This window comes from Anolis carolinensis, chromosome 1 (genome assembly GCF_035594765.1).
Source record: "Anolis carolinensis isolate JA03-04 chromosome 1, rAnoCar3.1.pri, whole genome shotgun sequence".
Classification (NCBI taxonomy): Eukaryota; Metazoa; Chordata; class Lepidosauria; order Squamata; family Dactyloidae; genus Anolis; species Anolis carolinensis.
In genome coordinates this window covers 299,517,593-299,542,227 of record NC_085841.1, presented here as the reverse complement: position 1 = coordinate 299,542,227, position 24,635 = coordinate 299,517,593, and the positions used below count along the sequence as shown (strand labels likewise).

At 42.5% G+C, this 24,635-nt stretch overlaps 1 protein-coding gene across 3 annotated transcripts in view; it reads right to left on the bottom strand.

The window, feature by feature from the left end:
- The window catches only part of accs (1-aminocyclopropane-1-carboxylate synthase homolog (inactive)), a 29,886-nt gene extending 5,792 nt beyond the window's left edge, over positions 1–24,094 (bottom strand). The window contains exons 1-13 of one of the 3 annotated variants that reach the window (XM_008105443.3): positions 23,887–24,094; positions 17,472–18,088; positions 15,765–15,824; positions 13,556–13,626; positions 12,117–12,186; positions 10,798–10,864; positions 8,905–9,002; positions 8,514–8,591; positions 6,306–6,406; positions 4,397–4,486; positions 1,852–1,897; positions 1,535–1,676; positions 536–678 (exon numbers count right to left, since the gene is read on the bottom strand). In XM_008105443.3, the coding sequence (XP_008103650.3) occupies positions 536–678; positions 1,535–1,676; positions 1,852–1,897; positions 4,397–4,486; positions 6,306–6,406; positions 8,514–8,591; positions 8,905–9,002; positions 10,798–10,864; positions 12,117–12,186; positions 13,556–13,626; positions 15,765–15,824; positions 17,472–18,088; positions 23,887–23,941 (1,638 nt within the window). In that variant the 5' untranslated portion in view covers positions 23,942–24,094. Of the gene's footprint in view, positions 1–535; positions 679–1,534; positions 1,677–1,851; positions 1,898–4,396; positions 4,487–6,305; positions 6,407–8,513; positions 8,592–8,904; positions 9,003–10,797; positions 10,865–12,116; positions 12,187–13,555; positions 13,627–15,764; positions 15,825–17,471; positions 18,089–19,381; positions 19,493–20,593; positions 21,476–23,886 lie in introns of those variants that run through there. The other 2 variants (XM_062967915.1, XM_062967916.1) reach the window with 2 other exon arrangements.
- Positions 24,095–24,635: the final 541 nt, after the last annotated feature.

Here is a 24,635-nt window from a genome sequence, read left to right as displayed (position 1 = left end):
ATTGTAATCTGTGAAACCTCATGAGATAATAAAGCTATTAATGTTATTGTTGTCACATGACTCTTTGCCAATTGGGAACCTCTGTGGAAGCTCTCCATCCAATTTCAAACCCTGGAAAGTTATATTTCAAAATTTATTTGAGAGCCTCTATAGAGAAATTAATCTTCCTAAACTTGCCTTCCTTATATAGAGGACAGTGAAAAAGAAAGGTATGTGCATACGGGAACTAATCTGCTCTTGTCGCTCAGAGTACTTGAATAGAGTTTAGGTCTATTCACAGTGACTATCACTGTAGCTCTCATGATAGTCACATGGAATCTTTATGTTTTGAAGCAATATACATATGACTCAGAGCATCAAAAAGGTATTACTGGGATTAATATTTCTCAGAATCCCACATGAATACTAGATGCCGGATACAAACTGCTTTTTTATTCTACTTGCAAAAAACATCTGGCTTGCCATTGCTGAAAAAAATACTGGGTCAGATTGATCCTTGCTTTGATCCAGCAGTTATCCTGCTATAACTACTAACCTTTCGGAAGTCAATCCACACAAAGAAGCCTGCATTGCGATTGAGGAAGGGAAGCCCAAGTGTCTTCAGCTCATCTGTCACAAAGGTATGGGCTGCTTTCAGCCTCTCATGGTTGGCCCGTAAGAACACCTGGTTGATCCAGTCTAGGAAAAATGGGAATACACTTAGGGCAGGTTTAAACACATACACATACTAACCTGATTTCTTATTAACTTCACAGCTAAATGTGTGAAATGTCTCCACTGAAAAAGCTTGTGTTTCAGACAATTAAATAATAAAGTCAGAATCATCCAGGCTGTAGTCTTTCTGATTTCTCTGTACGGATATGAAGAAAATGAAGAAAGCTGACAGGAAGAAAATAATCTCATTGAAATGTAGTGCTGTGGATACACAGGCTAGGAACAAGACAAATGAATGGCTCTAAGAGCTAACCCAAACCTAAATTATCACTATCAGACTTTGGACACATCAGGACATAATAACTCATTAAATAAAAAGATAGTGCTGGGTAGAGCAGAAAGCAGTAGCAAAATAGGGTGACTGGGCTACAAGCAGATGGAATAAATGAAAGAAGCCATGGCCATCCATGTGTTTGCAAAACTTGAAAAAGGGAGTGGATGACCTGGCCAACTGGAGGTCTCTCATTCATAGGGGTCAAAGTCAACTTGATGATCAGTAACAATAGCAATAAAGGCAATGGACACATTCTGCCTGTTCTGTCTAAGCTCTGTGGTAATCTAGTGGTAATTACAGGGTAAGGGATGCACAAGTATAAAGGAGCCCGTGGATAAGAAATTCATTAAGAACTTCCACCACTGCCCACATCACATATAAAACAATAGACTAGCTACTTCAGACTACTCTTTTATTTTCTCTTTCTCAACCTCTGAAGATTTTGCCGTTAAGACATTGATCAAAATACACCTTGCCTTATTTATTGACAGCACTTCCTCTCAGGAAGAACAGAAGACTGAAGGTCCCATTAGATCTGTTTCTCACCTCTGTCTCTAAGTAGCTGTGCAATTTTGTGCTGGATAGGCCCACTGACCCCATGCAAGTAACATAAGGAAGCAACAGCACTGGCGACATCTTGATTCAGTGTGTACAGGGTTCCAAACCGAATCCCAGAGATAGCAAAATCCTGTCAGGTTGAAGTGGGACAAATCATTACTGTACAGAGTTATAACATAAATACATCTTTTGATCCACCCAGTATTTATTTTTTCTTTCTCTTTCTGTCTTTCTTTCTTTCTGTCTCACACATGGTCCAGGCCTCTTGGGACAATACCACCTGAATATAAGAAAACAGAACTCACCTTAGTAGTTCCCCACATCACGTGGGTCCTCTGTGGATCAGGTAATCTGCATGAAAGGAAAATGAATACAGTAATTTTATCAACAATTGTGGAGCTTTATTGATACCAATGTTCCAAATCTTCAAAGAGTATTACATGCTCATTGTGCTCTTTAAAAAAAAATTAAAACTTCATTTTAAGGGCCAAACTATACTTGATAATAGTTGTATAAATATAGAAACACCGAAATAGTCATAGAATGGTACAGAATATTTAATGTTTTTCCTCTGGTGGAATAACCCAGACAAAACTTATGGGGAAGCATTGGAAGCATTTTCTTCCCAAATTACAAGGGAATGTGTTGTCGAAGGCTTTCATGGCCGGGATCACAGGGTTTTTGTATGTTTTCCGGGCTGTATGGCCATATTCCAGAAGTATTCTAGAATCATAGAATCATAGAATAGTAGAGTTGGAAGAGACCTCAAGGGCCATCTAGTCCAACCCCCCGCTAAGAAGCAGGAAATCGCATTCAAAGCACCCCCGACAGATGGCCATCCAGCCTCTGCTTAAAAGCCTCCAAAGAAGGAGCCTCCACCACGGCCCGGGGGAGAGAGTTCCACTGCCGAACAGCCCTCACAGTGAGGAAGTTCTTCCTGATGTTCAGGTGGAATCTCCTTTCCTGTAGTTTGAAGCCATTGTTCCGTGTCCTAGTCTGCAGGGCAGCAGAAAATAAGCTTGCTCCCTCCTCCCTATGACTTCCCCTCACATATTTGTACATGGCTATCATGTCTCCTCTCAGCCTTCTCTTCTGCAGGCTAAACATGCCCAGCTCTTTAAGCCTCTCCTCATAGGGCTTGTTCTCCAGACCCTTAATCATTTTAGTTGCCCTCCTCTGGACGCTTTCCAGCTTGTCAGCATCTCCCTTCATCTGCGGTGCCCAAAACTGGACACAGTATTCCAGGTGTGGTCTGACCAAGGCAGAATAGAGGGGGAGCATGACTTCCCTGGATCTAGACGTTATTCCCCTATTGATGCAGGCCAAAATCCCATTGGCTTTTTTAGCTGCCGCATCACATTGTAGGCTCATGTTTAACTTGTTGTCCACGAGGACTCCAAGATCTTTTTCGCACACACTGCTGTCAAGCCAGGCGTCCCCCATTCTGTATCTTTGATTTCCATTTTTTCTGCCGAAGTGAAGTATCTTGCATTTGTCCCTGTTGAACTTCATTTTGTTAGTTTCGGCCCATCTCTCTAGTCTGTCAAGATCATTTTGAATTCTGCTCCTGTCTTCTGGAGTGTTAGCTATCCCTCCGAGTTTGGTGTCATCTGCAAACTTGATGATCGTGCCTTCTAACCCTTCGTCTAAGTCGTTAATAAAGATGTTGAACAGAACCGGGCCCAGGACGGAGCCCTGCGGCACTCCACTTGTCACTTCTTTCCATGATGAAGACGACGCATTGGTGAGCACCCTTTGGGTTCGTACGCTTAGCCAATTACAGATCCACCTAACCGTAGTTTTGTCTAGCCCACATTTTACTAGTTTGTTTGCCAGAAGGTCGTGGGGGACTTTGTCGAAGGCCTTACTGAAATCTAGATATGCTACATCCACGGCATTCCCTGTATCGACCCAACTCGTAACTCTATCGAAAAAAGAGATCAGATTAGTCTGGCATGACTTGTTTTTGGTAAATCCGTGTTGACTATTAGCAATGACCGCATTTGTTTCTAAGTGTTTGCAGACCACTTCCTTAATGATCTTTTCCAGAATCTTGCCTGGTATTGATGTCCCTCCTAACGTTTCGCCCACATCTATGGCAGGCATCCTCAGAGGTTGTGAGGTATGTACAAGGGAATGTATCAATTGCATCTGCCCAACAAAAGCTGCCACTTTCTGAATCGAATGGGTTTTATACACAGCGCCGGCCGGAGATAAATGTTGATGTTAAGCGGGGGGGCTGAAAAGCGCCCCCCCCACCGCCGCTGCCTCCCGCGCCCTGGCCCCGCCTCCCACGCAGCGTGGGAGTCGGGGCCAGGGCGAATAGCACGGGAGGCGGGGCCAGAGTTGGCCCCGCCTCCCGCGCTACTTCCCCTCGCCCATCTGGCCTTTTCTAGCTGGCCAGACTGCAGCGGAGGTCCCTCCAGGCCACAGCGTGGGAGGCGGGGCCAGGGCACGCTGGGCGTGGGGGGGGGGGCACTGCCCTGACGGTGCCCCGCCTCGCGCCCAGTGCGCCCTGGCCTTGTGGCAGCTGGCTGGGCAAGCCTTGTGGCCTGGCTGGCCTTACCCAGCCGGCAGCCGGCCGGGCAAGGTCAGCCAGGCCAGGGCGCACTGAGCGGGAGGCGGGGCACCGTCAGGGCGGTGCCCCGCCTCCCGCCCAGCCTGACGGCGCTCCCCCCGGACCTGCGCCCAAGGCGGCGGTCTCACGGGCCTCCATGGTGGGGCCGGCCCTGCTTATACATTAACTCTGCTAGAATGAGATTTATTGAGTGCTTCTTTTTCCCCCACCAAACCTTTTCAAAATCAGCATCTGTCATTAATGGGTGACTAAAGCTTTCTAGCTGGCGTTACCTTTCCATTTCTAGCACACTGTGGAATATAGTGGATTCATCAAAAACTGACAGCATGTAGATCTCATCCACAATCACATGTAATTCATGCCTAGAAGGCCACAAATGAGAGAAAAAATTTCAAGTAATGGCAGGAGATTATTGGGTACCAATAAACAGGAATCTGGAGATGCATGTGAAAATACTTCTTAAATCACAGAGCACAAAAGGAGTAAAAGCATCATATCCACCAGCTACATTTATACTCTCAATAAAGGATAGCATCCATGCAGACATCGGGTTTGTTGCACAACTAATTGCTTTCCTCTGGCACACAAAGCAGTCCACTGATAAGAGTCAGAAGCAAGCTTTGGTTTAACACTAGGGTTGTGCAATTAGGCTGGACCATGATCTGTTTTCGGCATCCAAATTTTGGTGGGACCCATATCCGTTTTCGGGAGCCTCCCTAAATAGGTGAATGGAAAACAGCCGTTTTTGGCTCAGCAATCAAAAGATCCGGGAAGACCCAGCCCATTGGCGACAATGGGGAACTTACGAGGATCTCCTTTCTGTCATTTGTAGAGCATCAAACTAGCGAAATCCCCCTTCCTGGGATCCTTTCCCATCTGTCTTTCAAAGAGAACTGGGTTTAAAGCAAAAGGCTAAAGAAACCACCCTTTGTGGGATCCTTTCCTTTCTAGCGGCTGCCTCCCTCTCCACACTCCACATGTAGCCAAAAGGAACCAAAAGCAGCCATTTTTTTGCAGCCACTGTTCTGTTGCAGCCGGAAAAAAATGGCGACGGAGCCTATGCTGTTACAGACGTCCAAACCAGCTGAAGACCATTTTTGAAAACAGATCCATGCACAACCCGATTTAACACTGCCTAGAATAGCTACAGTAATTCTCCATACAAAGAAAACAACATAACCATTTATTGTACAGTAATGGAATCCAGCAGTTCAACACTACTTTTGTTCTTCCAATTCAACCACTATCAGACATCTGGAGGTTTTTTGCTCCTATCAAATTTTCTCTTGCTGTGTCTTATATCAGGAACTCCCTTGCTTAATGTTTTTGGTGCTACCCTTCTTCCTCCAAACCTCTCTCCTACTCCAGGCCAACAGGATTGCTCAATTGCTTATTTCCTTAATTTGGGCAGTTGTTTCCAGAATGTGATGCTGGAGTACTATTTCTATGCTTCCTGGGAGAGGCTGTGCTATTGCTGTTTACCACAATGCTCACTGCTTCTGTAAAACTACTGAATGAAACAAAGCAAATTTCTGAGCATACAGGTATCTAATATGCAATTCCAGTAGCTAGAACCCATAAAATCAATTTAAAAAATCAACCAATTATAAAGCTAGTAAGATGCAATGGCGATTATTAGTATTATTGTTCTTGTTTACTTTATTTATGGTTTGGCAGGGAAGGTAAAGTGTGATCCTTCAAATATTTCTGAACTGTACCTCCACCATTTTTTTTACAATTGCCTATGCTATGAAAAACACTGGCGGACAGGACCAAAACTGAAACCTTGGGTTAGCGCCTGGAGCTGGGTTCAGCATTTAGAAGTTACTCTTCACCAGCTCTTACCTCTAAAGAGCCGGCATGGTGGAATGTTTTTAGTGCTGGACTATGACTCTGGAGATCAGGGTTCAAATTGCCATTCAGCCATGAAAACCAAGTGGATGAACCTGGGCAAGTCACACTCTCTCAGCCTCAGAGGAAGGCAATGGCAAATCCTTTGTGAGAAAATCTTGTCAAGGACCTCGAGAATAGATTTATCTTAGGTATGCTATATGTTGAAATTACTTGAAGGCACACAACATACACACACACGTTCCAAACAGATTAGGCCACCTAAACTATTTTGACTATTTGACCATCAAAGTACAAATGTCACCAATCAAGCTTTTGAGTTTGTCATACCTTTTGGCAAACTCCAAGTATTCCTGTAACTCTGAGAGAGAATAAATATCTCCCAAGGGGTTTTGTGGATTCAGGAGAATTAAACCCTTTATCCCGACACCCTAGAAAAAGAAAAAAGAACATCAGAATATGTTAAAAGCCTATGCACAAAAAACTCAAGGCCTCTAATGTAATACACAACCTGTCAAAAAACTATCCTGCAGTAATTTGCTCTATAGAATTTAGCAGCTCTATGTATTTTAAAAACCACCACATTTACTACAGGAGAAACTTTGTATAGAACAGCCCACATCATGAGACCCAAAACGTGTTATCCTGCCATATAGGAATACACAGTCCAATCACTTCCAGCAGACAACCATCCAGCCTTTGTTTAAAAACATCCAAAGAGGAAGTCTTCATTATACTTGCAATCCACTGTTAAGCAATGGTAGTGTATTCTACTGTTGAAAACCTCTTACTGACAGGAAGTTCTTCCTATCATCTAGGTGTGATGCCTCATGGGCCTTGTAGTCCTGTTCCAAGTACTATCGTGGCAGATGAAGATGAAAACATGGGGTTTTCGCCGGTTCAACAAGAGCCGGAGTCCCTTCACCTGCCGGATGTTGATGTTTGCCCTCAAGAATTCAGTAAAACAGGCCTTGGACAGTACTCCCCTCCGTTTCCCAGGAAGGAATCTTACTCTAGAGACAGAGGAGTTAGAGAAGCAAATCGGAGAAGTTTACGGATCGCTGCCAAACAACAGGCTGATTAGGACTGCTTCCCTTGGGAAATTCTAAGGAGTCATGCATCTGGCCAGAGTTGGGTTTCGCTTCTCGTTCTCTAGGGAAAGAGATTGTTGGCGGGAAAACAAGACCCAATATAGGTGTTTGGCGCGGGAGATTCTTTGCGGAGTCAATTGATCAGCTTCAGGAGATAGATCGTGTGTGGACTTCGTAACCCCAGTTCCTTGCTTCCCGGATCAAGCTTTCAAGCCTTTGCCTTGCCTTGCTGTTTAACCACGGACCCTGCTCCACGCTTCACGTTTTGCCTTGTTTCTAGTCACGGACCTAGCCAAGAACCAAGTTTATTTCCAGCCTTGTTGTCAAGCTTCATTGGACTCTAAGACTCTGTCATTTCCCCACACTATTGCTTGGCAAAAGTGTGTGTTTCGGTCAAGTGGATTAAAACTTTGAACTCTAATATCATTTATTGGACAATACATTTTTGGACTATATTTGACCTCATTTGAAAGGTCTGCTTCTGAACTATATTCTTCACTTGTTTTTATTGCTTTTATATATTTCCTTAATAAAGATATTAGATAGAGATTGGCCTCCGTGTACGGTTATTGGTGCCCAGCAGCCAGGGGTCTGACACTAGGTGGAATCTCCTTTCCTGTAGTTTGAATCCATTGCTCTGTGTCCTAGTCTCTGGACAAGCATAAAACTAGCTTTCTCCATCTTCACTATGACATCCTTTGAAGTATTTAAACATGAATATCACGTCACTTCTTGACCTTTTCTTTTTCAGGCTAAATGAACCCAGTAAGGTGCGCCTCATGGGGCACAGTTTCCAGACTTTGTAACACTTAGGTCACTTCCCTCTTACAGAGTCTTTTGTTTGTACATTTTAAAGTGCTCAAAGGCCCCTTAACAGTAAGGTTGAGCTAAAATATTTGAGAAAGAATGGGGTCAGAGAGGCTGTAAAAGCTCATTTGGCATTTCTCAATCAATTTAGGCTTTTGACAGTGGATGGAACTAATGTTGCAACCTCTCTGACACTCAATATGTTCAAAACACTGTCTTTGTAAAAAAAAAAAAGCCAATCATTCCACATTCTAAAAAGAAAGAACAGCGTCAAAACCAGTAGATTCCCTGAAATAGTTCAAAACTATATCCAGCCCTCCACATTAAGGGTTACATTTGTGGATTTGATTATATGTTCTCAGTAAGAATCTCTAAGTCCATCAGGGCAACTCTATGGTCAACTTCTGCCAACATCTGGAGGACCTAGAAATATGCAGAGAGGTGTTCTCGCAGGTAAAAAGAAGGCACTTAGAAATGCATGGCTTTTCTACTTTCTCAAGGGTCCTAATTCCACAATTCCAACAAAAGTGAAGGGCCTATTGTATATGCAATTTCTGAACCATCCAAATGCCTGTCAATGCATACCCACATGTTGCTGCCTGGAAGTAGGCCCAGCAAGTGTAAGATCTCGCAAACTCACCTCTGACTGCGCATCCTGGAAGGCCTTCTTGAGTTTTTCCACAGTGAGCTGGAATGGACGGGTGCATGTTCCAGTAACCTGGAACATTAATGAACAACACATTATTTTCCATAATAGCTTCTGAACCAAACAAGAACTAATGCTGCTTCATGCTCCAAGAAGAATGTCTGTGTTTGCAACAACTAAAATGAGGCACAGTAGGGTAAGGTGAATTTACACCTGCATACCAGCCCTTGTGTGCAACACTGCATCTGACATCCTCTGCTGACCAGTTCAGCAACTCATCTACAATATCCCCCATGATTGGAAATCCCAATATGTATGCTTGTCAAGATTTGTAGCCACAAAGAACTATAGGGTTATACAAAATGGCAGTTACCCACTTCCTCACCTGACTGTCTAAATAGACATAAACTAACTTCACATTTCCATACAGAAACACACTTTGAGTGATGCCCCCATAGAAAGGGGTGGGAATCAGGAAGGCTTCTGAAAGCAAAAAGAATAAAGCCAGTTAACCAGTGTTGCAACAGTACCCACATTTTTCATAAAATCCAGTTTCACATTGGGGACTAGATTCTGATCTACATTCAAGAAAACAACAGAATTACCAGTATGAAACAAGGATGAAGAAGAAATTAGATTTACTTAGATGTCTTTGAAGCTGGATATGGGTCTTCACAGGCAGGCAGCATGGTATAGTGATTTGAGCATTTCTGCAATTCTGGAGACTAGTATTAGATTCCTATCTTGGCCATGAAAACCAGCTGGGTGATGATAGTGAGTTACATGCTCTCAGTCCCAGAAAACCCTGTGTTAAACTTGCCTTAGGGTTGCCAAAAGTCAGAAACAACTTCGAAGGCACAACAACGAGTCTTCATAATTTTATTAACTTTAGTACAAAGTTTAGGACATTATAATAGGCAAGGAAGCACCAGGGAGAGATTCTTGTTTTTCCTACTATGTTTCTGGATCATATTCAAAGGGAGAATGATGTGCATTTTCCTGACACTAAAAGTGAATGCTTTTCATCCTGTGAGGATATACACTCCTCTTTTCCCTTGAAGATACAAGGAATAAGTTATATGAATGAATCATTTTTAGAGAATATCTAGAGTGCACATTAAGAGGAGGTGACTCCCTTATTGCTTTTTTAACAATTGAGTTTTTGTAGCATAGGTTCTCAGAGGATTCCAAAATGTTCTTGTTTCCTTCCCTATCTTCCCATCACCTGCTCAATCAAATATTACCAAATTTTAACACAGAATTTGCTAGTAAAATGGGTGTGTCTCTTCTTACATGATACAATAGATTCTTCCTGCAATCTACACTTCTATGAAATTCAAAATCCTGTAGATACTGTGATACAGTGATGTCACAAAATTCATGCATGTCAACACATTATAAAAAGAGGGTAGGCGCATAAGATCAAAAAGTTGGAAGGTTTTGCCCCAAGTACAGACGTTGGCATTATTCTTACACCTAATATTGAACAACTGCTTTTTAACATACCACCTGGCAGTAGTATCTCATAGGATCAAGCATGTTCCAGACTTGTTAGGATTAAACAGGAACTACCCTATTTATTCGAATCTAATGCTCACCTATTTTGGCCTTACCAAAATTAGGGCATGCATTAAATTCACATAATAGGGTAATCTTAGTGCTGAGCCAAAGTAAAAGGAGAAGCTGCTTCAGGAGCTGCACCTGGAGCTCCTATTCGAGGGACGTCATCTCTAATTTAATTGCTATGGCTCAATGCTAAGCAATCCTGGGATTGTTGTTTGGTGAGGCATCAGCATTCTTCGGTAGAGAAGGATCAAGACCTGTAAAGCTACAGCCCCCATGACTCCATAGCACTATGTCAGGGCAGCTAAAGTGCATTCATTCTGCAGCATCGATGCATCCCAAAGTTTTCATTTATATTACTAAAAGCTTTGGTGTTCCTACACTCTGTTGTTTTAAAGGAAATCAAAGCAGACAGCAACTGTAATGGTCAAATGACAAAAAGAGCACTTGCTGCCGCTGCGCTTTACATTCAGCAGCAAATACGTTTTAGGGTTTTGAAAATGGAGGTGTGCATTAGATTTGATGGTATATTAGACTCGAGTAAATACTGTATTTGGTAGATGTATAGTCTGCTGTAATGGGCATAAGCAAAAACACATTACACATCTTGGCAGAAATGCTGCTTATAAGAACAAAAAGCTTCATTGCTGTTTTCCTCTCCTTTGTTGCCATCTGATACATTAATGTATTAAATTGCTCAAGAAATTTCACTTACCCCCTGGCTCACAAAGAACTGTAGCCAAAGAAGAAAACAGAGAGCCACAGCCATTTTGCACAATCACCTAAAGAAGAAATGTTGAGTGAGAAATTATTCCCAGGGAAAAGCAAGGACAAAAAATATTTTCTTATTCCAATTCCATTCCAATTCCATAAATAAAACTGAAGAGTTGTTCTGCTTATGGACTGAGGAGGGTATCTTCATAAGGGCTGTCTTTATAGGCAAGGTGTCAAACTTGAAAATGGCTGAGCATACAGACCAAGGTTCAAATACTCAACCCAAGAGATACCCAATCTGCAAGAAGAAACTGGCTGAGGCATAGGAGCACCTCAGATTGGGATGGAGAATAAGCAATTTGAACTTATCAGCATTTATTGCTTAAGCATGATCAAATATTATAAAATGTTCATGCCAAACCAAGAAAGTATTTCTTAAGAAGTATTTTGAGCACACTTTCTTAACCAAATTGATAAAGTTGTGAACCTAAGCATCTGTACATGAGAGTAAGTCTCAATGACTTCTGAGGTTTACTTTCATAGAATCATAGAGTTAAAAGAGACGCCGTCGGCCATCCAGTCCAACCCCCTGCCAAGATGCAGGAAAGTAGACATTTACAGGACAGCACTGCAAGAGACTTAGAATGGCTGTATATATAGAGGTTAGGAATTGGCAAAACCAGTTCTGAGTATTCCTTGTTTAAGAAAACTGTGTGAAATTCATGAGATCTCTGTAAGTCTATACACACACACAGTAGCCATTGACAATTAAGAACTGTGTGTAAGTTAGTGTAAGGGATCTATGCAAGTGAGTGAAGCAGAGCCACTCAGTCTATTAGTATGGCCAGCATCTTCTGCTTCTGTTTCTTCACTGCTACATTTGAGCAGGCTAGTAACATGAGTGGGATATGGATTAATAACTTTTTAGAAAAAAACTTACAAATCTGATCTAGCGTTAGAAAAAATTTAAAAAAGAAAATAAATCATATTATCATGAAAACTATTCATTAAATCTTGTAAATAAACAGCATTTTAAATGAACAGCATGTAACACAGATACTCCTTCCAGCATTATTATAACATAACTCAGTTAGGTCATGAATTTCATACTCCCTAGTTATTTTTTTTTACATGGTGCCAATGTGCTGGCAGCTGCAGCAGGAGTAAATGTAGATTTACAACACTCTCCTACTGCTCACAGCATTAAATATAATGGCAACAATATGGTGTTTCAGTGTTTTATGTCAGGTGCCCCTCTTTAGATAAAGCTGCTTGACAGTGAATTCCAATACATTTGTGGGAACAAACAAGTTGACCTACATTTTCCGCCTTGAGAGGTGCAGGTGCCTTACAGTAATAGGTCAAAAATTTAGCCACTTCCTCTCGTAAGCTGAAAGAGACACAAAGCAACCATGGAGTTAGTTTTTGTAAAACTCAGCTCCCCACTAAAGTTGTATTGTAAGAGATCACAAAGGTTTTGTGATAAACAACACTGTTCCTGTACCAAACAGAAACGGTGCTCAGGGCTTTTTACAGCTGCTATTAAACTAAAAGTCAGCCACTCAAAGCCAGGGAGAGTGTGTTTCTTCACTATATGACACAAATATTCCATATGTCAACCTTTATATCAATTATTTTCTTATATATCAATATTTAATGAGCTCAGCCATCAGCTTCATGTCTGGTACATGGTTTATAAATTTTTCACATATCACCACAATCAGCTACATTTCCTTTGTCACTTCTAGTAGTGCTTTTAATCGTTACTTATTACAGACAGTCCCCAATTTACGAACAAGATAGGTTATGTTGGTTTATTCTTAAGCTGAATTTGTTCGTAAGTCAGAACAGGTACATTTTAAGTGTAATGCCCCTGTGGTGTTTATTTTCCTCTCTGTACCCTTTCCAGAAGATTTCATCGCACTTTCTGTCCCTGTGATAATTGGATTTTGAAAAATTTGGCTTGTTGTGGAAATAAGGATTGGTGAGAAAGCTTCCATCGAAACACCTTTTCCCCATAATAACTCTTTTGAGAGTGAATTTTCCTTCTGAGAGGTAGATTTCTCTCACTTTCTCTTAACTCATCCCTGTCCTTTGGGGACTGCCTGTATTCTTAATTTTAAATTTCTGCAATAATGATAATTTCAGCTATAAGAATGCTAATTCCCCTTATCCAGTTTACATAGATGAGGAAAAGTGAATAATAATAATAATAATAATAATAATAATAATAATAATAATAATAATAATACTTTATTTATATTCTGTCCTATCTCCCCAAGGAGACTCAGGGTGGATCACAATACACATGCACAGCAAATATTAAATGCCATTTGAAGACAGGACAGAACAGAATAAGACAAACAGAGGAGGTATGTAGTCTTGAAGTCCCGTCTTTTGGTGCCTTGGAGGTTGAGGTTGCGCTCAGATTCCGTCATAGGGGGTGCTGTTGCTTCATTCTCTATGACGAAGAGCCATCAGGACTTCCTCTTTCCACCTTCCTCTCGGCCACCGCATTTCTGGTCTTGTTAGTTATGGTGTCATAAAATACCTCCCCCTGAAATTTGCGGTAACTATTTTCTCTACTTACAGCTTATAAGCTGTTCTCGAACTGCTTAGGTAAACAGTGAGCTGGGCTTGAAGTCGAGCCCCCCGACCGGGCTTTGAACTGGCCAACTTTTGTTTGGTAGATCTTATTACTACTGGTGATTTACCAGCTGTGCTGCAGCCCAGGAAGGTAAAGGGCATAGCATACTTACAACATGTGGCCCTTCCAGTCTGGATACTGTAGGAATGGTGGCTCCATGACATTCATGTCACTTTGTGTTAACTACCAGTAATGAGAAGGAGAGGAAATAATCATTAAAGTCTTCAGAAATTGAAAGCCAAGTATGAACCAACAGAACCAAACACTTAGATTAATATTTTCTGTATTTAGATGGAGCACATTCTTCTTATGCATTCTTCAAAAGGCACACACACACAACCTCAGTGAACCCCAAAACAATCACAATTTTGTCTCTATCATCAAGCTTTCTGTACCATTTTATTTAATTGTAACAAGAATATCACTCTAAAGAACAGGTGCTGCATCAGCATTAAATATGTGGAATAACAGGTAGAAGAACATCCCTGTATTCAAGAACCCAGTTTGAAATTTGAAGCAGAGTCCATACATTTAAAGGAAAACATAGCAGGATAACAAAAAATATATTTGCCTTTCTTTATTATGTATTTACTTATTATCTTTATTTATACCCTGCTTTATCTCTCCCAAAGGGGCCTCAAAACGTTTTGACATAAAAGCATTAGTATGCAATTTAAAATACACAAATATGCAAAAATTAAAACAGAGTTAAACACAAACAGCACTAAAAAAAAATTCACAATTAAAACCCATTAAATCTTTATTTGAAAGACCAGGAATGGATAAACTTTGGCCCTCCAGGTATTTTAAATTACAACTTCCAGAAATCCCAGCTAGCTTACCAGCTGTTAGGAATTTTGCGAGTTAAAGTTCAAAACACCCAGAGGGCTGAAGTTTGCCTATGCCTGTGATGGACCCACAAACCCACCTTTTTACATGAAGCTTTTCATCAATCCTTTGTAAACCAGAGGAAGCAGATTTCCCCAGAGACACATGGCATCAATTTCACAAAGCTTATTCCCAAAGAATGTTAGTATTTAATATTTAGAATTAAATAGAGATCAAGTATCTCTTATCTGGAATTCTGAAATCCAAAATATTCCAAAAGCCAAATATTGTCCACACGGGATAGTGACACCTTTACTTTCTGATGATTCCATGAACACAAACTTTGTTTTGAGCAGAAAATAATTAAAACATGATATAACATTAATTTTGTGTTTGGACTTGAGTCTCATTATGTACCTTTATGCAAATACAGATTTTCCAAAATCCAAAAAAAATCACTATCCAAAACACTTCTGCTTCCAAGCATTTCGGATAAAGGATACTCAACAGTATTTCATTAAATGGTGAAATAGGGAGTTCTTTTTCAAACACCCTGTATTATGCTTCCACTGTATGTCCTTTCCACTCAATTGTTCTGAAGTCCATCATTTTTATAATAATAATAATAATAATAATAATAATAATAATAATAATAATATAATAATAATAACAACTTTATTCTTGTATCCCGCCACCATCTTCCCGAAGGGACTCGGGGCGGTTTACAACAGGGACATGCCCAGCATAACACTAACACCATAAAAACAGTGATTTAAAACAGTAGTTAATACAATACAGCAATAAAATATGCACATTAAATAAATACCTTAAAACTCTGCATTGATACACATATAATAAAAAGTGAATAGTGCAAGGACTCTGAAGGGGTCCATAAGTAAAATCAGAGCAGGAAGGGACAAACTAAGGTTCCAATAAAGCGCTAGGACATATAGAGTGGGGAGCAATAAGGTTTTCAACCATTAATCTGGAAAAATGTACTGGACTTCAATTTACAGAATATCTGATCACTAGCTATGCCGGCTGGGGACTTCTGGGAATTGACACGCAAAATATCTGGAAGATCTGCTATTGAGAACTATTGCTTTAGTGAGCTCCAGACTTGATAGGGAAGGCGTCTTTTTAAAGGAAGTAGCTGTTAGGTTTACTGTCTCCACTGCCTCCTTTGCCTGCTGTGTTCCTATTTGCTCCATGAAAAGCTGGAAAAATATTTGCTACAGGGGAGAAGGGAGGCAGTAGAAGTTTCAAGGAAGAAACAGGGTAGGAATCTACTACACAGGAATATAGGAGATCACTGGACTGACAGCAAACAAAGATGTATTTCCCATCAAACAAACAAAAAGGGAGATCGTTCATAAGCGACCCAAGCAGAAAAGGGCCAACTAGTGTCAAAATGAAGATGCAAATGGAAGTCAAACTAAGGATAATTAGGAAAGCTACTGTTGTGGCTTGAAATGCATGTAAAATGTTCTTACCCGCTTGGACATCAGATCAAAGCAGAGTTTATTCTCACTGGTGCCAAAATTAATGATGCCCTGGAGAAAAGACACAGAGGTTTTGTGAAGGCAAACAATCAATCTCTGCACATATATGTCTTCAATATTAGCTGGCATCTCAAAAATCATGTTTCATAGAAAATGCGTAAACATTCCCATAGATATCCCCTGTATGCACTGGAGGATTATTTAAAGCACAGTACATTTACATTTAGAAAGTTTTAAAAAATTGACTATGAAAGTAAATAGCAAGGAATTTAGTATGTGATTCCCTTTGGGAATGTACAAGCAGTTCCCAAGTTATGAACAAGATTGGTTCTGTAGGTTTGTTCTTAAGTTGAATTTGTAATATGAGGCAAAAAGAAGATGGGCAGAGCATATAGCATGAAAAAAGACAACCAATGGGCATGTCAACTACCGAACTGGATACCAAGACCACAAGCAGCCCTTGAAAAGAAGGATAATATATTTTGGCAAATAGATTTGCGTAAAAGCCCAAAGGAGTGGACTGAAAAGAAATCTGATAGAATAGGGGATATATATATATATAGAGAGAGAGAGAGAGAGAGAGAGAGAGCGCATAGGAAAGGGTTAATACCCTTTGGTGTTTATTTTGCTGCCTGTGCCCCTCTACAGATTTCATCTCTTTCTGTCCCTATGATAATGGGATTTTGAAAAAAAAGGCTTGTTGTAGAAACAAGGATTGTGATAAAGCTTCTCCGAGACACCTTTTCCCCATGATAACTCTTTCAGGAGTGAATGAGGGGTAGATTTCTCTCACTTCCTGTTGTTTCAGCCCCGTTCTTAACTATAAGTCATTTCTAAATCAGTTGTCTGTAACTCAGGGACCGTCTGTAATTATCTTTCAATCTGTATTAGGGTTGTCTACGATGGCAAGTTCCAGAATTTACCCTGCTACAAAATTATAGTATAAACCTCAGTTGTAATGCACATATATTTACAAATCCCAGGTGCATGTATTTCAGTTCATGATATCTGATGCCAGATTTATTACCATCTATAACAGTTTCATTTTCCATAAGGTAGAAAAAGAAATGGTTGGGGAGGCTGTTTCTGGCATCCCTCCTCCAGGGCTGTTTGAGTCTGCAGAGTTGGGGTAGCAGTGGAGGCTGCTCCGGATAGCACAAATGGCAATCTCAAGAGCAGTTTTCACAGGCGTCACACGCCCAAAGACTTTACTGAAAGATCCAGATCTTTGGAGGAATTTTTTAAAGACCAGAGTAATCCTGGATTTTCAGGTTTATTCAGGTTAAGGTCATTATTATGAGGCATCATTTGGACATCTCAAGATAATGTGTCCCCTACACTGCATCAGATGGAAGAGTATATGGGGCCTTAATCTGCAGAACGGTGATGCTAGCAAGTTCTTCTGTTGGCTCATCTCTGAGGTTGGTCAACATAAAGGGGGTTTATACAGGCTTCTGCCTATTTCACCGAGTACATCTTTGACTTAGGGTTTCACTACTCAATTCAACCTTTGGACAAACCAAAGCCTCATAACTGCATTTCCCTTTCCTCTGCTCTAATATCAACATTACATCAAATGTTGACATGTAGTTGCCTGTTCCCAGAGATCTGCCCTTTTGTTGCTTTTTACATCAGTGTGTAATTAATCATTAATCAACAAAATGTTTTTTTTCATGTAGCAAAACGACTGTCACTCACATTGGGATTTTTGTTTTCATCATACTTGTCAGCATGATAGGCACTATAACCCTCTTCTGCTGAGCCCCAGCAGATGTTAGCAATGTTGCCTCGGGCAGAGAGGTAGGGGCTGCTTTGGGCATCGCTGTGATTGCCAAAACTGTGTACATTGGTTCTCCTGTCCAAAGGGGGTTGCTGTAGTTGTGAGGTCTGTCCCTCTTCCTGTACCCGTTCTCTTACTCCTGTGCTTTCTGAAAATGTTTGGCTAAACTCGATATTCTGAGGCTGCCCACTTGCAGAAGAGCCATTATTACTCTGTTTTAAGATGCTGAGCATCTGGGCAAAGACATTGAACATGCGAAATTCGTGGTCCCGTTCCTGCTCAAAACGACGCTGCTCCATCTGTATCCGCCGCTCCTCCACTTCCAGGTCACGCTGGAGTCGGCATTCCTCCATATGCAGAAAGCGTTCCTCCATTTCCCGCTGTGCAGTCAGGGTTTTCAGCAAGAGTGCATCCAAAGGATCCCTCAGCCGTTGGGCTTTCCGTTTCTTCCGCAAGCGGTGCAAGGTGGAAAAACCAGGCCGTGGCCCCAGACTTTGGATCCGAGAGGAAGAAGCCATGTTGGGTTCACTCAAACCTAAAAGAGGAACAGACAAAAGAAACGATCTAGAGCAATTACTTCAGTCATCTTAGGCTTCTTAGCAAAGGTTAAACTTTGCTGTCCCCTTACAGCCTTTAAGTAGATTCAGAGCTCTCCATAGTATAATCTGAAAACAAACCCGTTAGTCCACTAGCAGCCTTGAAACTCAGTTTGGAGAGGTGGAATATAAATTCAACATATAAATAAAATAAATAATGGATATTGAGATACAGGGTACTTAAGAGGATTGCCTTCTCCACTACAATCGTCTCCTAAAACCTAGGTCCTTTGGGGGGCATTTATTCCAGCCTGCCAGGACCCAACTGGCAACCATCACCCAGAGGACCTTGTCATCGGCCGCCCCAAGTTTGTAAAACAACCTGCCGGAAGAGTTCTGACAGCTAAATCTGTTGTTGGTATTCAAGATGCAACGGAAGGCCTCTTCCAGCAGGCCTACCCAGTCAATTTTAACTTGAATTTTATCAATGAATTTTAACCTGTGTTTTAACTGTATGTATCCTGTTATGTGTATAGTCATGTGTTTATCTCTGTGTTATACGCCACCTTGAGCCATGGGTAATAAAAGTATTATTATTAATAATCTCTTACAACATAAAAGGAGGAAGGCTAAGAGTGAAAACAAGAAATGTGGCGGCATTTTAAATTAACTTTTTTATTTTAGCACACACCACAACTTGTGTTATTTGTCATTTATTAACTTTTTGTCATCATAATCATGCTCTAATTTGGCTCACCTTGTGAGTCCAAGTCTGCATTTGTGAAATGTTGGAAAGTATAAAATTGCCATCTAAAACTAGTGAGAGTCTCAACTATGTTCCACTAGAAAGGTGGTAACTATCTAATCTGCAAAGATTATGGTCTGAAATTTTTCTCTCCCAGTATGATTAGATCTACGGTTGAAAATGAAAGCAAGGCTGTCTGCCTATATTTCACTCAATGATTTTTTGCTATACCTCACCCCAAATGCAGCATAAGGACATGTGGCATTTCTGCCTGAAGGCAAGACACTGGTTTCAATTGGCATCTCCACCGTGAAGACTACGGCTCCCTGAATCCCTGACTGCATGCTAGAAAGTTCTGGAAACTCTAACCCCTAGAAGTCAAGTGACTTTCCCAAACTGTAGCTTCCGGTTTCCTAAATGTTGGTCTTATAGATGCTAATGGTCATATCTGAAGGCAAGATGCTTGTAGAGGCCACAATTCTCACTCCATGTTCCCAACTTTTGGTCTTCCAGATATTTGGGTCACTAGGAGTTAAGGCTATCCTACCTGAAGGCGAGACACTAATCTCAATGGGGACCTCCAACCTGGAGCCACCGGGGGCTTCTGCTCGGTAGCTGGCTGGCGTGTTCCCTGCACCCTGCTCTGGTGAGTAATCTGGCTGCCGCCCAATGGACCATTTGAAGCTTCCGAACAGTCTTCAAAGGCAACCCCACATAGAACACAGTAGTATATTTGGGATGTAACCAGGTTATGAATGCCATTTTCCACAAGTGGAGGGAAAGGGGTCCTACCTGAAGGAGAGACACTGGTCTCAAGAGAGAGGTCAGAATTGTTCTGTCGGGAGGGCAGGGCAGAGAGGGTCATGGGGCGGGGGGCAAAGACTTGCTCCTTCTCGAGGGAGTCTACCTCCTCACACTTGATCTCCACCAGCTCCGGGGGCTACTCGGAGGGTCCCAGGTGGGAGTGGAGGGGCTGCGGAGGAAGATGGGGTTCCCCCAGGGGGCAGTGGAGGGCCTTGTCAGCCAGGAAGATTAAGAAGAACATTAGGAAGAACTTCCTAACTGTGAGGAATGTTCAACAGTTTTGAGGGGTTGAAAATTCGATGGGGGGGGGCATTGAACCCTCCTCCCCCCCCTCCCACTACATGCCTGTCAATATCTGCTTGAGATAGTGTCTGGAGGGACTTTTAATTTTTGCCTCTCATATACTTAGCATGGGGATTTGGTTAACCAGTTAAAATTCATGAGTAAACCAGGGGGTTTTTTAACCTGAAAAATTTCGGGGGGGGGGGGGGGGGGGGGCTACAGGCCTGGGTGGAGGCTCCTTTTTTGGAGGCTTTTAAGCAGAGGCTGGATGGCCAACTGTCAAGGGTGCTTTGAATGCGATTTTCTGCTTCTTGACAGGGGGTTGGACTGGATGGCCTGTAAAGTCTCTTCCAACTCTATCATTCTATGCTGTTTTTATGCACTGGCAAAATGTCTTGTTTTCTTAACAGATAAGAGATGTCAGGTTATACAGGCTAACAACTGAAACCATTGCCGTGCATAATTATATCTGGTTGTATGTATACTGCAAGAGAAGATTTTACTCTAACGGGTTGTTGGCTCTTCCCTAAAAGGCACGGGGTTGCAGTGAGTTTATCAGGCAGTGTGGCCACGTTCCAGAAGCATTCTCTCCTGACCTTTCACCCACATCTATGGCAGGTTGTGAGGTATAGGAATGCCGTTTTCCCAAAGTGGAGGGGAGGGCGGGTCCTACCTGAAGGCGAGACACTGGTCTCGAGGGGGGGCTCCACCTGGGAGAGGGGAGAGTCGTCCTGGGACCCCTCCAGGTGGGTCCTCTCTCTTTCTGGGCGGGAGGGGGGCCGGGGGGCCAAGGCCTGCTCCTCCTCGGGGGAGTCCGCCTCCTCGCACTTGACCTCCACCAGCTCCGGGGGCTGCGAGGAGGGTGCTAGGCGTGGGTGGGGGGGCTGCGGGGGAAGGCGGGTCTCCCCCGGGGGGCTGTGGGGGGCCTTGCCGGCCAGGACGCGGTCCAGGACTTGGAAGAACTTCCAGGGCCGCCCTCCTCCTCCTCCTGCTCCTGCTCCCACGCGTGGGCCGGTCCCCGCCCTGCCGCTGTCCTTGAGGCGCCGGTACTCGAGCTTCATCTTCTTGATCTTCTCGCGGCACTGGTCGCCCGTGCGGCGGATGCCCTTCTCGCGCAGGACCTCGGCGATGCGGTTGAAGACGTGCTGGTTCCGGAGGCAGCTCTCCAGCTCCGCTTGCACCGCCGCGTCGGCCCACAAGTGCAGCAGCTGCGCCACCTCCGGGTCCGACCAGTTGCTGCCCCGCTCGTACTTCTTCCCGCGGAAATCCATCCCAAACGCCCCGGGGCAAATAGGAATAAGCAACAATAACACTATCTATCTATCTAACTATCTATCTGTATAATTTTACAAAGAGATGCAAAAGGTCTCAAGAGTCTCCCGAGAGGGAAAAACACTATTTCCCTTTGTCTCGTTTTTTTTGTTGTTGTTGCAAGGCAAAACAATACCAATAATTGGACTGGTTTGGCACGGCTCGGCACGGTTGCTCCTTGCCTATATACATAAGCACACGCGCACCTCTAAGCCGTTGCAAGGCAACCCCATTCACATCCGGTGTGATGGCACATGCGTGCTGTCTTTATTCCGGGATAACTTTGGCCCGTGTCAATCAGGCGGGCCGAGCTGAACTGGGCTGGGCTAAGCAGCCAGGCCCCGCCCCCTCTGGCTCGCTCGCTCGGCTCTTGGAAGAGCCCTGGTCGCCGCCCGGAAGAGGCGCAAGGGAAGGGTGCGTCTGCACTTTAGCATGAATACAGTTTGACTCCACTTTAGCCGCCCTGGCTCGAAGCTGTGGAACCTTGGGTGTTGTCGTTTGATGAGGAAGCATCAACAGGCTGGCAGGAGTTGTTAATAAGCACTGAGTTGTTAATAATTTTCCTGGCTGTATGGCCATGTTCCAGAAGCAGTCTCTCATGACGTGTCGCCTGCATCTATGGCAAGCATCCTCAGAAGTTGTGAAGTACTCTATATGGAAATTAGGGAGGTTTATATATCTGTGGAATCTTCAGGGTGGGAAGAAGAACTCTTGTCTGCCTGAGGCAAGTGTGAATGTTGCAATTGGCCAGCTTAATTACTATTAAATAGCCGTGCAGCTTTAAAGCCTGGCTGCATCCTGCCTGAGGGAATCCATTGTTCTGAGTTGTTCGCTTATTTCATATCTGGAATTCCTCTGTCTTCTGAGTGTTGTTCTTTATTTACTATCCTGATTTTAGGTGTTTTGGATAGGCTGTTAGGAATTGTGGGAGTTGAAGTCCAAAACACCTGGAGGGCCAAAGTTTGTCCATGCCTTCCATATCCTAAAAGGATACTTGCTTTTATTAATTACAGGTTGAGCATTCCTTATCCATGGCACCACATTCAATCAAGCTTACTCCCAAGTAAGTTTAATATTTTGAATTAAATAACAGGTTGAGCATTTATTATCCAGAATCCCAACATCCAAAATACTCCAAAACCCCAAATTGTAGCTGAGATAGGGACATCTTTGCTTTCTCATACACAAACTTTTGTTTCGTGTATAATTAAAAAAAAATACTAAGTATATATCTTCAGGCTAGGTTTGTGAGGTATATAGGAAACATACATGAATTGCATGTTTGGACTCAGGTGCTCCTCTCCCAGACATCTCATTAAGGTTTCAAAATTTCCCCAAATCCCAAACATGCCTGGTCCCAAGCATTTCAAATAAGGGATGCTCAACCTGGACAAACAAATCCTTTTAGCACCTTGAGTGGTGTCTCTGGTTTCTTCTATGAAACAGATTTTTGTCTTTCAGTGAGTTTTCCTGAGCTAAAACGTTGCCTAGAGAGAAGCATAAAAAAGAATGTAGCAGCACACTAACTGGTTATCTTTCGATGCTTTAGAGTGGGAATAAATGCTCAGGTGCAAAACACAGACATGCACAGCACATTCCTACAGGATGCCTGCCATAGATGTGGGCGAAACGTCAGGAAAGAATACTTCTGGAACATGGCCATACAGCCTGGAAAAAACACAGCAACCCTGTGATTCCAGCCATGAAAGCCTTCGACAACACAGATAATCTGGGTTTTATATGGCAGTGCGGATGGGGCCTAAGAGGGAGGCAAAAGCAAGCTCCCTTTGAACAAATCTTACCAAGAAAACCTCATGATAATTTTGCTTTAGGGTGTCCATAATTACTTGAAGGCACACAACAAACAACAAAGAGGTCAAAAAGCTGTACATTTGGAAGCAACCATATAAATTGCTACATTCTTTCTCTCCCTGGATGTGGTTTTGTGATGATAGCAGGCTGCATGAGAGGCTGAGGGTCCCTCCACACAGCCATATAACCCAGAATACCAAGGCAGATAATCCACAATATCTGCTTTGAACTGGGTTATCTGAGTCCACACTACCACACAATCCAATTCAATGTGGATTTTATACTGCTGTGTGGAGGGGGCCATAAATGTTACTTTGCCCAACAAAAGGATTCAGTAAGAAGAGAAGATTGAGATTTTATCTATGATAGACAACACAGAAGTAATACAGCTGAACCAAGGCCCCATCTATACAGCTGAATAAAATCCCACATTTTCTGCTTTGAACTTGAATATATGTCAGTGTGGACTCAGATAACCCAGTTCAAAGAAGAAATTGTGGGATTTTCTGCCTTAACATGCTGGCCTATCTTTTCCTATCTTCTGTGTTTAAATTTCAATGTCATGTCTGCAATTTGGACCTTTAACAAAATTTTGCAGTGAATTTCCATCCAGCCTGAACTGGATGTGCTGCTATGATCTCAGAAGGGGACATTTTCCTGAAGAAACAGCACACGCACACCAGAACATAGCAAGGCTTCAGCTACACAGTGCTAGAAAGCTAACATCCCTTAACTTTCATATGTCGTGGTGATATAACAAGAGGTGCAGAGCTCTGAACATGGGGAAGGCCTTCCTTCTGCAATTTTAAACAGAAACCCGCCCACACCATCCAGGATACTTACTAAAGGACGTCAGAAGTTTAAACAGGTCAGTTTCCTCTTTTTCTCTGCCCTCCATTTCGTCTTCTTTGGTTTTATTTTCAGTTTGTATACAAATTCTCTGACTGTCCAGCTGCTCTCCGTTGCAGGCTTCGTTCTGTGACTCAAATCCTGGAATCACAATTGGAAGGACTCCAAATGTGAATTCAGACCTCCTTTAGTCCATCCCTCTTAAAGAATCCCTGACAAACGGATATCGAACTTCTGTTTAAAAACATTCAATTAAGAAGTATTCAGCACACTTCAAAACAGTCTTATTCTTATCCAGATCATAAACAGGAAAAAGTTGAAGCAAGAGAACCACACCCCGCAATATGCCCCCAAGATCACATATTTGGCTAGCCTTGCCCAACATTGTCTAAAGAGGTTAGACATTAGTGAAACATTGTGATGAACCATGGGCCTTGTAGTCCTGCTCAGGACGTTGTAATCCCTGATGAAGATGAAAACTTGGGTTTTTTACCTTCCCAGTCTGAACTGGATTCCTCTCAGCCAGATCCTTCCCAGGCAGATCTGGAAACCTTGCACCTGCAAGAAAGTTGTGCCCCAGAAGTATGTCAAACAACCCCAGAGCCTACTTCTCCCGTGTTCTTGCGCCGGGAGTTTTGTAAACAACAGAGAAGTTTGGATTCAGCTTCGCGCAGGAGTGCGAGGATAGCAGCTAAGAATGTTGCCAATTAACATTGGTTCTCGTGAGAATCTTTAAGGAGTTT